Source organism: Mirounga angustirostris, unplaced genomic scaffold (assembly GCF_029215605.1).
Source record: "Mirounga angustirostris isolate CCGP_5_RB_7025 unplaced genomic scaffold, mMirAng1.0.hap1 SCAF_3, whole genome shotgun sequence".
Lineage (NCBI taxonomy): Eukaryota > Metazoa > Chordata > Mammalia > Carnivora > Phocidae > Mirounga > Mirounga angustirostris.
Genome location: NW_026991711.1, coordinates 157,175,850 through 157,188,513, shown reverse-complemented (window position 1 = coordinate 157,188,513; position 12,664 = coordinate 157,175,850). Strand labels below are relative to the sequence as shown.

General features: G+C 37.2%; 1 protein-coding gene across 12 annotated transcripts in view; it reads left to right on the top strand.

Annotated features, from left to right (window-relative positions):
• Window positions 1-12,664, top strand: part of HECW2 (HECT, C2 and WW domain containing E3 ubiquitin protein ligase 2) — a 363,868-nt gene that overhangs the window by 223,115 nt on the left and 128,089 nt on the right. For all 12 annotated transcript variants that reach the window (XM_064586855.1, XM_064586854.1, XM_064586849.1 and 9 more), the window contains 3 exons: window positions 2,310-2,385; window positions 7,043-7,212; window positions 10,010-10,152. In XM_064586855.1, coding sequence (XP_064442925.1) covers window positions 2,310-2,385; window positions 7,043-7,212; window positions 10,010-10,152 — 389 coding nt within the window. The remainder of the gene's footprint in view (window positions 1-2,309; window positions 2,386-7,042; window positions 7,213-10,009; window positions 10,153-12,664) is intronic.

The window sequence follows — 12,664 nt, the reverse complement described above, 5'->3', positions numbered from 1 at the left end:
TGGGAGAATTGTTTCACATTAGCCTTTTGTAAGACAGTAGTTTATATTTTTAAAATGAGAGTTTGAAGGCATTTTCTTGTGTTTCTGTAATAGCTTATAACATTTTAAATAAGTTTAAATGAAGACAGACCATGAACCTTTTCCATCTCATTTAACTCACTTAGCAGCGCTATGGCTTAGCAGGAAGAGACATCATGTTTTTGGAGGGAACACATCTCATTGGGCAGTGTGGTCCACTGGGGGGGGGGGCTATGTTTTATCAGATGTCTGGCTGTACCCGGGACTTGGAGGGGCAGGTTGCTAAGTGTCTGTCTCAGTAGCATCCTGTACGACCTCACTCTGTTCATCACTCTATAGCCCAGGGGTGTGTGCAGTGAAAGCGGGATGACACAGTGACAGCCATCAATTATCTGGTCAGTTTGCTGCTGTCTCTGTTCCAGGTAAGCTGGGGGTGATGAGTCAGTAGGGGAACAACACAATATAATAAACCATGCATACTTGTTGAGAGCCAACCCAGAATTATCAAGTCGTAGTTTTATGGATGAGATAAAATGAGGATACCTGGATGGTACCCAAGTATATTGCAGATGACATTTGAAAACATCAGGAATCAGTTAAGTGCCATACAATATAGTTTTGATTAAGGTACAGGAAGTAGAGAAGGAAGCAGAAATTTATATTTCAAAATTTGAATGGAATTTATTTTAAAATTGCTCAACTTTGCTTGGCTTAGTGAAAGTTTTATCTCTTAGCAGTATATGATTTTTTAAAAATTGAAGTATAATTAGCAGTGTTAGTATTAGTTTCAGGTGTACAATATAATTATTCAACAACTCCACATAATACTCAGTGCTCATCATGATAATTGTACTCTTTAATCCTTATCACCTATTTCACCCATCCTCCCACCCAGCTTTTCTCTGGTAACTACCAGTTTGTTCTCTGTATGTAAGAGTCTGGTTTTTTGTTTATCTTTTTGTTGTTGTTGTTTGTTCATTTGTTTTGTTTCTTAAATTCCATATATGAATAAAATCATGCGATGTTTATCTTTCTCTAACTTATTTCACTTAGCATTATATTCTCTAGCTCTATCCCTATTGTTGCAAATGGCAAGATTTCATTCTTTTTATGGTTGAGTAATATTCTATTGTGTATATGCATCACATTGCCTTTATCCATTCATCTATCAGTGGACACTTGGGCTGCTTCCATATCTTGGCTATTGTAAATAATGCTGCAATAAACATAGGGGTGCATGTATATTTTCAAATTAGTGTTTTTGTTTTCCCTGGGTAAATACCCAGTAGTGTAATTACTGGATTGTATGGTAATTCTGTTTTTAATTTTTTGAGGAACCCACATACTGTTTTCCACAGTGGTTGCACCAGTTTGCATTTGGTGGTGTGTGATTTTTAAGGGAGTAAGGGAGTGCTGCAAAGATTAGATGCAAGGGTTTAATCTAAAGTTTAGAATTAAAATGTGGTTTCTGTTTCCTAGCTATTCAAAATACATTCTGCCTTCACTTCTGTCTCTTCTAGTATTGTGGACTTCTTTTTTAGAGAAACAGGAAACTCTTTTTTTTCTAGTATATTACAAATTGAGCATTAACTGTACATAAATTGAGAGAAAGCCTAGATCTGCTATGTGGTCCATAAATGACTGGTTTCAAGTGAGATATAATTTACTTGAAAGCTTTTAGGAAAACTTTTACAATACAGTAACCAGTACGACAGCATTGCAAACTCCTGTCATTGCTAATTATCATACCGCGTGCCATGTACCTGCAGCAAAATAAAATAGGAATCTACAAGGGCAATGGAACATCCACATGGTCACTCAAATATTTGGCAAGAGAGGACAATTCTGCATATATGTGGATGAGCTTGATATAAATCACCTGTTTAGTTTATTCTGTTTTCCTAATAAATCTAAAGGAATTTGGTGTTTGGTTTTTAACTTAAAGGATTATTTTAATACAGTAATAGCAATATAAGTGCATTACTACATCTCAGCTATATTCTTACCAAAGAAATAAAAGGCCATGAAGTATGTTGATTCATATCCCAGGGAATTTAGAAGTTTGTGTTGGTTTCATTTAGGGTAAAGATTAAATTGAGGTATGACTTTCTCATCTCTGAGAATATACGTTTATGTCTCAATACCAAGATGTATAGCATATGAAAAGGCATACACTACAATGCATGTTTGACACAAAAAATCATTATATTTGCAAATATATGTGGCTTCTTAAGAAAGTTGAGTACCATCATACTCCTGTGAAACTTCCAATACGTGCTTTTCCTCTGCAGATGGGGGCAGAAGGCATGGAAGGAGGTGCTTCTGGAAATCAACATTCTCGGAAACTAGTTAGCTTTACCTTGTCAGGTAAGGATGTCTTTAAACATGATGTCCAGTTTGAAAATATATAATTTCAAAGACATGAATGGTCATTTTTGTCTATAGATTCTCATGTATTATATATGAAGTAGTTATTTATATTTTTTGGTAATATTTCTGGAAATTCAAGTATATTTCTTACCATTAGATTATTAATATAAACTTGGAGCTTATTTCTTCCACCAGGTTTTCTAATGATAAAAAGACTGCAACTATGTATAGTTACTTTAAAAGAACACTGTAATGTAATGTGTGCTCACCCCACTGTAGAACTTTCTCTTGAAAACCTTGAAACACCTTGTTTCTTGAAAACAAGGTGTGCTTAGCTCATCTAGAGAAAGGAAAAAGTTGGAGACTAAGAAAAATAAGCCAAGGGATGCTCCTGTTTCTGTGGAGAAATACACATAAAAATTGGAAAGCTGATAAGACAATTTTTTGTTTATTTTCTGGTTAGTGAAATACTCTAATTGCTTATATGTTTATGAAAAAAACACTGCTTTTCAGATTTTGAGTTGGAACTCATTTGTGTTTTGTAAGTTTAATTTAGTTAAAACCAGCAGTTAAAAAAAAAAAGAATAGGAAAAAAAATCAGAGTTTTACACTAAAGGGAAATATTTTTTCATAAAACATCAGTTTATACAAACTGAAAACTTTTGCACAAGAAGTACACACACCTATGCATGGGTGTACTGGATTTCAGAGTAAACTAGATTTCATGCACTGTGAACTGTGCAAGACTGTTGAATCACAGATCTGCACCTCTGAAACAAATAATACATTATATGTTAAAAAAAAAAAAAGATAGCAGGAGGGGAAGAATGAAGGGGGGGAAATTGAAGGGGGAGATGAACCATAAGAGATGATGGACTCTGGAAAACAAACTGAGGGCTCTGGAGGGGGGTGGGAGGATGGGTTAGATGGGTATTAAAGAGGGCACGTTCTGCATGGAGCACTGGGTGTTACACACAAACAATGAATCATGGAACACTACATCAAAAACTAACGATGTAATATATGGTGATTAACATAACATAATAAAAAAATTTAAAAAAATTTGAAAGCTACCGATTTAAAAAAAAATAATTGGCACTTATAAAGTCAAGATTTGCACTAAGAAAATCAGTATTTGAAATGGACTTTTAAAATAGAAAACTGTGCTACGATACATACAAAATGCAGTCGAACAGATGTCTGTCACCGTAAGATGTTTTGTTTTCATTTTTCCATGGGTACAGTGCTTCTGAAATTTAAATTAGATTCACTTTTCTTGGCTGCAAAAAGTGTTGTGAATGAAAATTGACATTCTCAAGAGTGAGAGAAAGCTGATCTTGAAAACAGACATTTCCATGATGCATGATCACCACCTATGATGAAAGTGTGCACATTAGTTCATTGCTGGCCTTTGCCTTCGGAGTGTCCATTTCTGTTCTAGCATGTTCCTTCTCTCCCATGTGAGGTTGCTTACTGTGAAAGCCTTTTTTGCTTTGATTCTCTGGCAAAATCTCAGAAGTCGTAAACTGGTGGCTTATGCTTCAAATTTAGCCAATACGTATGTTTTGGTTGGACCCCTCAGGGTTTAAAATGTAACTAGGTTTTTAGAAGGGCACTTAGAAGTACCACGGCCAGTGTTAATAGTCCCCTGCTCCTCATTATCTGTGTGTCTCCTGAAAACATTTATCTGGCTATGCTTTAGACCTTCACAGCCCTGAGCGGCTGCAGGTACAGAAATCCTTCATTTATAGGTAGGGAACAATTAGCCAACCTTCATGGCTCAGAAAATTTAGAGTTTGACCATCCCATGGTTTTCTTAGTTTAGAAGCATTGCCCTAAGCTTTCAAGTGATCAATATCATTCTAAATATGATCTATTTCGACTCGAGGGGATGATAATTAACTCCCCATAGGAGCATGACCATCTAGAAGCTGAAAATCCCAGGACATTTTTCTAAAAGTAGGAAATAAGCTTTGGGGCACCACCAAATGCTCCTTCTTTAAATATAATTGCCTCTAACATCCCACCTCAATACACATGGTGGCTGGCTACTTTATAACTGTTTTATTTCCTAATGTATTGTCAGATATTTGCAGATGGTGTACAGAAGGGGCTAAAAATTATAGAAGATGAAAGCAGTTCTATAATGGTAATTCTGAAAAATTAATCCAGTTGTAGCATGTTGACAGTGAATGGTAATATTTATCCAAGAGCATTTAAGTTCTGTAGAATGGCTACCTGCAAATGTTCTACTCTTGATTATCTATGGTAAGTAGGGACACAAATAATTGAATTCTACATCTAAAACAAAAACTCTGTTTTGATGAATATCTTCATCCTTTTCTCCATATAAGACTTTAAACAAGGATATTTAACATGTCATACCTTTGTGACTTTGAGTTCTTTTTTGGTCTATGAGGTTATGTGGACACTTATGAGCAATAAAATATATAAAAGACAAAAGGGACAAGCAAGAGCAGGAATGAGATGGATAAGGGAACTGAATAATCAAACTACAAATAATTGGTAATTTCTTACATTTATTAATGGAGATTTATTTGTACAGTGTTCCTTGTGGCAAAATTTGGTATGAGGGTTATTTAATAGTGACATCCTTCATCATGGTGGCTTAATCTTCCAATGGGATGCTTTTTGTTCAAAGGAATGCTTTGCATGAATAATTTAGCTCTGTCAGGCTTTGTGGCAGCCATTTCTGTACATGTTACTCCTCATTTACTGCAAAGAAATCCCTTCTTTAGGAGTAAATTTAATATCTAAAGAATATTATTCTTCTGTCTTTGAGTCTGAGGCAAGCATAATCAAGAAAGATAAGAAAATAAATATGCAAATGGTGTTTTTCTCTTGAAGCTATTTTATGCTAACTAAAGCCAAGTGAAAACATGTAGCATTATTAAATTGATAGTCAGAGGCAGATGCTGTATTAATAATGACTCCGTAGCTTGTGAAGTGCCGGGACTGGGGGGCTGTAAGACTAATGAGCTTACAGTGGCTTCCCTGAAGAGCCTGTCTAGTTCCTTACTCATCTTTCCCTTCTGCCATTGGTTTTCAGAGCAAACATCTTACTGTATTTCATGCAGTGTCCTTAACATGAAGGCTTCCTGGTTGAATTTTTCAACCTTTGCCGACATATTAAAACTGCCTCCTCTGCTTCCCATCAGTTGTCATCGGCCAACACGCTAGGCCACAAGTTCTTGTCGGCCATGGGGGAGCCTCCTCCAGGCAGCACTCCCTAGAGAATATGGTTCTATGGGCAACCCCAGGCCAATTCTGTCCTACTGAGAAAGACCATGTTTCAAGAATGGGCTTGAGGGGCGCCTTGGTGGCTCAGTCGGTGGGGCGTCTGACTCTTGATCTCAGCTCAGGTCTTGATCTCAGGGTCGTGTGTTCAGGCCCCATGTTGGGCCCAGCGTGGAGCCCACATTAAAAAAAAAATGAATGGGCCTGAGTAGGGTGACTCAGGTGACCTCCTATAATTTAAGGTCACCATAAATTACTGATCTGGGTAATCCAAAGATCTCTGAAGCTTCAGAGGCATCTGCCGAATTTCTCGCTGGACCAAGAGTCAGCACCTCCCTAGACTGATCATAATTGCATCAAGTTACTTAGAAACAGTCTATGATTGCAGAAGCTTTGAAGATCACTTAGCTCTCAGGCCAATCTTATTCACACTAATATTCTCAGAAAGGTGTTGAGGACCCAGCGGATCTGGGTTTATTGCCTGACATGTTTGTATCCCTTAGCCTGACTCCTTTTAAAAGTCTCTTCACTTAGCAGACTTTAGCCAGAAATTTTAGCAGCTCACCTAGTGTGAAATAACAACTAGTGACTCTAAGATGAGTTCTGACACAGTCATCAAATATGTAAGTTCCTAAACAGTAACCTCATAATCACTTAATACAGCAGGTGGCATTCAAATTTTAGAAATATTTCTGGTCTCCTTTTCCCCCTAACATTCATTACATTTGTGGAGTATATATGACATTTTAAATGTGGTACAACTGAATATGTGCTCTCGAGTTTTATCCCCAATTAAACATAGGTCTGTAATTTCATATATGTATGTAGAAGACTTAATTTTTCTCTCATGAAAGAACATATTAGAATTCTTTTTTAAAAAATAAACTACTGGGGAGCCTGGGTGGCTCAGTCATTAAACGTCTGCCTTCGGCTCAGTTCATGATCCCAGGGTCCTGGGATCGAGCCCCACATTGGGCTCCCTGCTCTGCAGGAAGCCTGCTTCTTCCTCTCCCATTCCCCCTGCTTGTCTTCCTCTCCCACTCCCCCTGCTATCTCTGTCAAATAAATAAATAAAATCTTTAAAATAAATAGATAAATAAAAAGAATTTTTCTCAAGATGCTGTTTGAAATGCTGTTTGCCAGACCATGTGAAGATGCGCATGTTAGAATCAAGATGATTCCCAGGCAAAGTCAGTTTAGGTGCGTAAGGTGATGGTAAATGTTTGGCTTCGTTTCTGTGGCCTGTCAGGAGACACCCCCCCCCCCCTTGCTGGAATTAGTCATAACTCACTTGTCCTCACTTATCTAAGTGATCATACTGTGAATAACTTTGTGATTGTTTTGCTGTCGTTTACCCATCCCTCTCTCTTCCCCACCCTCCCTCCTCTCTTTCAAGATCTTAGAGCAGTTGGGCTAAAGAAAGGGATGTTCTTCAATCCTGACCCTTATCTTAAGATGTCCATTCAGCCAGGGAAGAAGAGCAGTTTCCCCACCTGTGCGCACCATGGGCAGGAGAGAAGGTCTACTATCATCAGTAACACCACTAATCCAATTTGGCACCGAGAGGTAAGATGATCCTCAGGGGTTTTCTACTTGACAGGAAGTTGGCCAAGTCCATCTCTGTTCTGTGTATCATTGAGCTGTTTATGAGCATGGCAGGATGGCTGAGGGGTCTCGGGGTTCTGTTAGAAAGAGGGACGAGAATGAGATAGTCCCTTGTAGCCAAGGCCAGGTGTAGGGCAAAGCAAGTGAAGTCCTTACCTCAGATGCACGACTTAAGGGGGCCAAAAGACTCAATCATCAAAATTAATATTTTAATGAAAATTTTTTTAGAAAAATCAAAATCAATGCAAAAAAATTCATGATGAACAAATATTAAAATTTTAAGTAAGGACAGGGTCAGTAATCATGCCTTGCTGAGCCATATTAGAGCCTGAGGCAGAAAGAAAAGTCAGTAACACCAATCCTATTTTTTTTTTTAATTTTTTTTTTTTTAAGATTTTATTTATTTGAGAGAGAGAGAATGAGAGACAGAGAGCATGAGAGGCAGGAGGGTCAGAGGGAGAAGCAGACTCTCCACTGAGCAGGGAGCCCGATGCGGGGCTCGATCCCGGGACTCCAGGATCATGACCTGAGCCGAAGGCAGTCGCTTAACCGACTGAGCCACCCAGGCGCCCCACCAATCCTATTTTTATTTAAAATTTTATGTTTTTGTACCTGAGACTAATACAACATTTATGTTAACTAACTGGAATTAAAATAAAAAACTTTAAAAGCCCTCCCAATGTTTTGTTCTAGTATATATTCAGTACGGATTAAGGGAATTTCTCTCCCTATGGGCTTTGGCAAATGTTTTTCGGATTTCTAGATTTTGGTTAATTAAATAAGCTATTCAAGGACTCGTCATCCTGAGTGAAGCCAGATTGTTGATGTGTTGATGGTAGATACCTTAGAGTTCCTTACAGCTACATTATGCTACCTGTCATCTTAGTGCACACCATCATTAAAGTCAAGTGGACCAAACAGAGACATTGTTTCTCATCTACTGAACAAAGTAGGAGCTCTCCCACCATTTCTCAGAGATCCAAGACATGTTTCACCTATTAGTGTTAGAGTGTTCATTGGCATAGGAGTTATACAATGAGTCAGATCATTCCCTAAATGTTTAATGACAACAATATGTTCTGATAGTTTTGTAGAAATATTTCACTGGGGCGGGAGATAGTTCAGGGGGTCTAAAACCAATTGGAAAAAAAAGGTATGGCTATTTGAGACTTGCCAGCGCAGCAAGATGTTTCTCCTGAGAAGTTCTTATGGTTATTTAAATGGATTAAATACTGCATGTATTCTTAACACCTGGTTTAAAAAACTACTTATGATCTCCAAATAGTAAATAACTCTTAAAGGCATACCACTTAATTTAACACATTTAGAAGCCTAGAAGACATAACATGCATCTCACTATGAGCTCTAGAAGGAACATAGTGGATATAGGAATGATACTGGCAACAACTTTCTTTTGCTAACATTTTATATTTACAAAGTTCTTAACCATGTTATCAGTGTATGCCTAATAAGGAGGTATAAGGGATGAGATCATCATCTCTCCATTTTGATGATTAAGAAAATAAAGCTTGAAAGGTTTATGTAACTAGCTGCTCAGAGACACAGGTAGTGCTTAAACTCAGCTCTCTTATACTCAGCAAGTGCTTTTTCCATTCAGCAGATTACTAGACTCCATGGCCTTTGGCAGAACTTTAATTGTTATGACTAAATGAACTTAGTGGTGCCTAAGTGTAAGACTGGCTGGCACCGTTCGCATCACTGTGGTTGAGTGGATAATGTCAGGGAAGGGGCGAAATGGTTCAGGTTAGATTCTGGCCCCATCACTTCCTTATCCTGAGATCTCATCCTTGAAAATAGTATTTGTAAAGCTAACATGAAGGTAATGTACGTGACAGCCTTTGTAAATGAATAAAGCTTTTTATATTTATTTTGTATTCTTATTAATAGCCAATCTGATTCTCTCTAATGGCATTCCTAAGCAAAACAACAAAGCTTATGTTAACTTCATATTTTTATTTTTCTGTCCCGTGTGCCTTTAAATTAAGTACTTTCCATTGAAACATTGTTTTATTCTGATATTTATCAGAGAAACCACAGTATTCTATAGATGTTCCGACTTTAGCCACTAAGTGGAAGAGTATTTTTTTTTTTTTAAAGATTTTATTTATTTATTTGACAGAGAGAGACACAGCAAGAGAGGGAACACCAGCAGGGGGAGTGGGAGAGGGAGAAGCAGGCTCCCCGCAGAGCAGGGAGCCCGATGCGGGACTCGATCCCAGGACACTGGGATCATGACCTGAGCCGAAGGCAGTCGCTTAACCAACTGAGCCACCCAGGCGCCCGTGGAAGAGTATTTTAACCTGTGCTGTACAACTTCAGAATCCCATAGGATGAGGAATTAAAATTGCTCTTAACCAAACACAGTGATAATTCAAAACCATCCTGTAACAGGGTATTAAATTTCAAAGAATTGAGATACAATAAATGCGGTAAGTACTAAAATTGCATTGTGTACAATTTAATATTTGATAGCATCTCCATAAAATGTTGAACCAGGAAGGGCTGAATGATTGAAGGAGCTTCTTTTGTCCTGCAGATCCTTAACTGGTGCCTGTAATCACTGTGAATGCTAATGATTCTAAATGAACAGAGAATGGACAGTGGCTGCAGATATTTCTAGCAATGTGGACTCTAAGTCATTAGGATTTAAGAGATACCATTTTCTGTAATAATGAAATGATATAATTTCATGTTTGTCTTTCTTCTGAATCAACATGTTATCTGTTTTCGTTTTCAGAAATATTCCTTTTTTGCACTTCTTACTGATGTCTTAGAAATTGAAATTAAAGACAAATTTGCCAAGAGCCGTCCCATCATCAAGCGTTTTCTGGGGAAACTAACCATTCCAGTCCAGAGATTGCTGGAGCGGCAAGCCATTGGGTAATCAGACCCCACTTGTAGGGATCTTGTTGAGATTAGTTTGCACAGAAGCAACTGAAATGAAACTTTGTAGTCCTAGGACTTTTACTGAGAAGAAGTGGTAAGATAATTCTTTTAAAAATGAAAGTGTTTGCATATACTCATTAAACTGTGCAGGACAAAAGCAATTTGTTTTCATTATATACCTTTTTTTTTTGTATCTATCTTTTCCAAGATGTGCCTACCATTAACATTTCTGTGTCAAATGTCATAGCACTCAGTTGTTTTTGAGTATATTGAAATCTTTCAGTAAAAGTCTCTCCCTAGGGCAGGATTCTAGAGTCAGGTCGACAGCTCCCTTGTCCTAATTAATCCCATCTAGACAACTCGCTATTCCTGAATAACAAAAAACGACCTTGTTTTAGGGCCATTTAAAATAAGACCTTGACTCGTAGGGGGTATTATCATAGAGCTCCTAGACCTATACATTCATTCAGACAACTAAAATTTACTCATTGCGAGAATTTTAAAATGTGATTTGATGCCTGTTTTCTTTCCGTGAGCTTTTTGTAAGTTGTGAATAAACTAGTTAAGAAATCATAACATCCCTTATCATAAACGGTGTATACGTATTTCTGCGTGGTTGTTGCCAGCGAACTCAGTACCACTGCTGCTCTGAGGTAGCACTGAGGGTACTGTTTTGGTATCTTCTTCACCGTAAGAAAACACGAGCAAATGGTAGTAGTGGTCATGGTTGCAGTGGCAGCAGAAGTGGTAACAATGGTAGTAGCAATAGTAATAAATAAAAGTGAACAAGCTGAAAAGATGCCGAGAGTTTATTCTATGTCAGAGCTTAAGTACTTTGCTTTCATTAACCCATGTGACCTTCTCAGCAGCTCTGGGAGATAAAAAGGGTGATTATACCCATTTCCGAGATGAGGAATCTGAGACTAGCAAGCGACAGGTGGAGCTGGGACTTGAGTGCAGATCAGTCTGCTCTAGAATCCTGGCTTCTCTACAACACTTCAAGGACGGGCAGCAATGTGTTATTATTCCGGCTAACTAAGGAAGGTTGATCATTCATATTCATTCTGCAACTAATGGACTGTTTTATTTTGGCACGTCATAACTTACTTGGGCATTCCTCATTGAAAAATACAGAGTTTAGACCAGCTGAACTCGAAGGCCCCTTCAAAATCTGAAACTAAGAGATTATAATGGATTTTAATTCTCTGGCCATCAGAGACAATGGAATTTGTGGTCGAGCCAGCACACATGAAGTAGGAATATTATACTGAAATTCTAGTGCCTGGTTTATCTGATAAAAGCTAGGAAATCACAATTATTGCTTCTGGTAGAGATCGTTTACATTAGGAAGTTTTTTAAAAGTTATTTTTAGGATTTATAAAAAGTGAAAGATTTAGAAGAGAAAGATAACTATGGTAAATACAGTATATCTATAATTTAATTTATATAATTATCATCATATAATTTACAGAATATATATGACACATGATAAAAGTGTGAATTTATGTATACCAGTAAGAATGATGAAGGCAAAATAAAACCTTTTCAGCGTGTGAAACCGTTGTTGACTTGCTGGCTTTTCATTTAGTCTTTTAAACAATTGGACACTTCAAGTACTGCCAGTCATGAATTGGTGTGTATTAGAAGGAAGTCCAGCGTGAATTTGTAAAATATTGGAATTATGAAATGTCTCTGTATATTAAAAATATTGTCTGATACAATTACTTGGGATTTGCTTTATTAAGAATGATACTACATATTGATATATCAACTATTAATACCTAAATATATATTCCTGATCTGATTATTGCTTTCCACCAAGTAATTGATTCATCTTGAAAAGTGCTGGGTTTTCATTACTTCTATGTTTGGTAGATTGCAGCCCTCTGAAGTAGTTGAGGTTTTATAGAGTGTGGTTTTGTAGGATGAGCTAGAACTTTTTACTAATTACCTATTTTGAGAGCATTTGTTTGAATGTGATATTTTTCAGAGAGTGGCCCACATTTGTCCAAAATACACATCACTTTCCTATGCTTTGTCAATCCCTCTGATTACATTAGAGAGAGAATGCCTCAGGTAGTGAGAGTACTTTGGCATTTATTCTTCATAATCGTGTTTCATAATAATATATAATATATTGTTCACAGTAATATATCACAGCAAGAAGCAGGATGAGTCAGATGAGACTAGGTAAGAACAAGGAGGCACAAAGATGAAAAAGAAAAAAAACAAAAAAAAACAAAAATAAAAGAAAAAAAGTATATTAAAAAAACCCCAAATAAATAAAAACAGAAAGGAAGGAAGGAAGGAAGGAAGGAAGGAAGGAAGGAAGGAAGAAAGAAAGAAAGAAAGAAAGAAAGAAAAGAAAGAAAGAGAAAAAGAAAGTAGGTGACTCCTCTGACAGGCACTCAACAAAGGATGAAACCCTTGACTCAGAATCTCTGAATAGGAGGATTTCCTGTATTTATAGGTTGAATAGTTGAATTGAGTATCTGGCTAGTTTGGT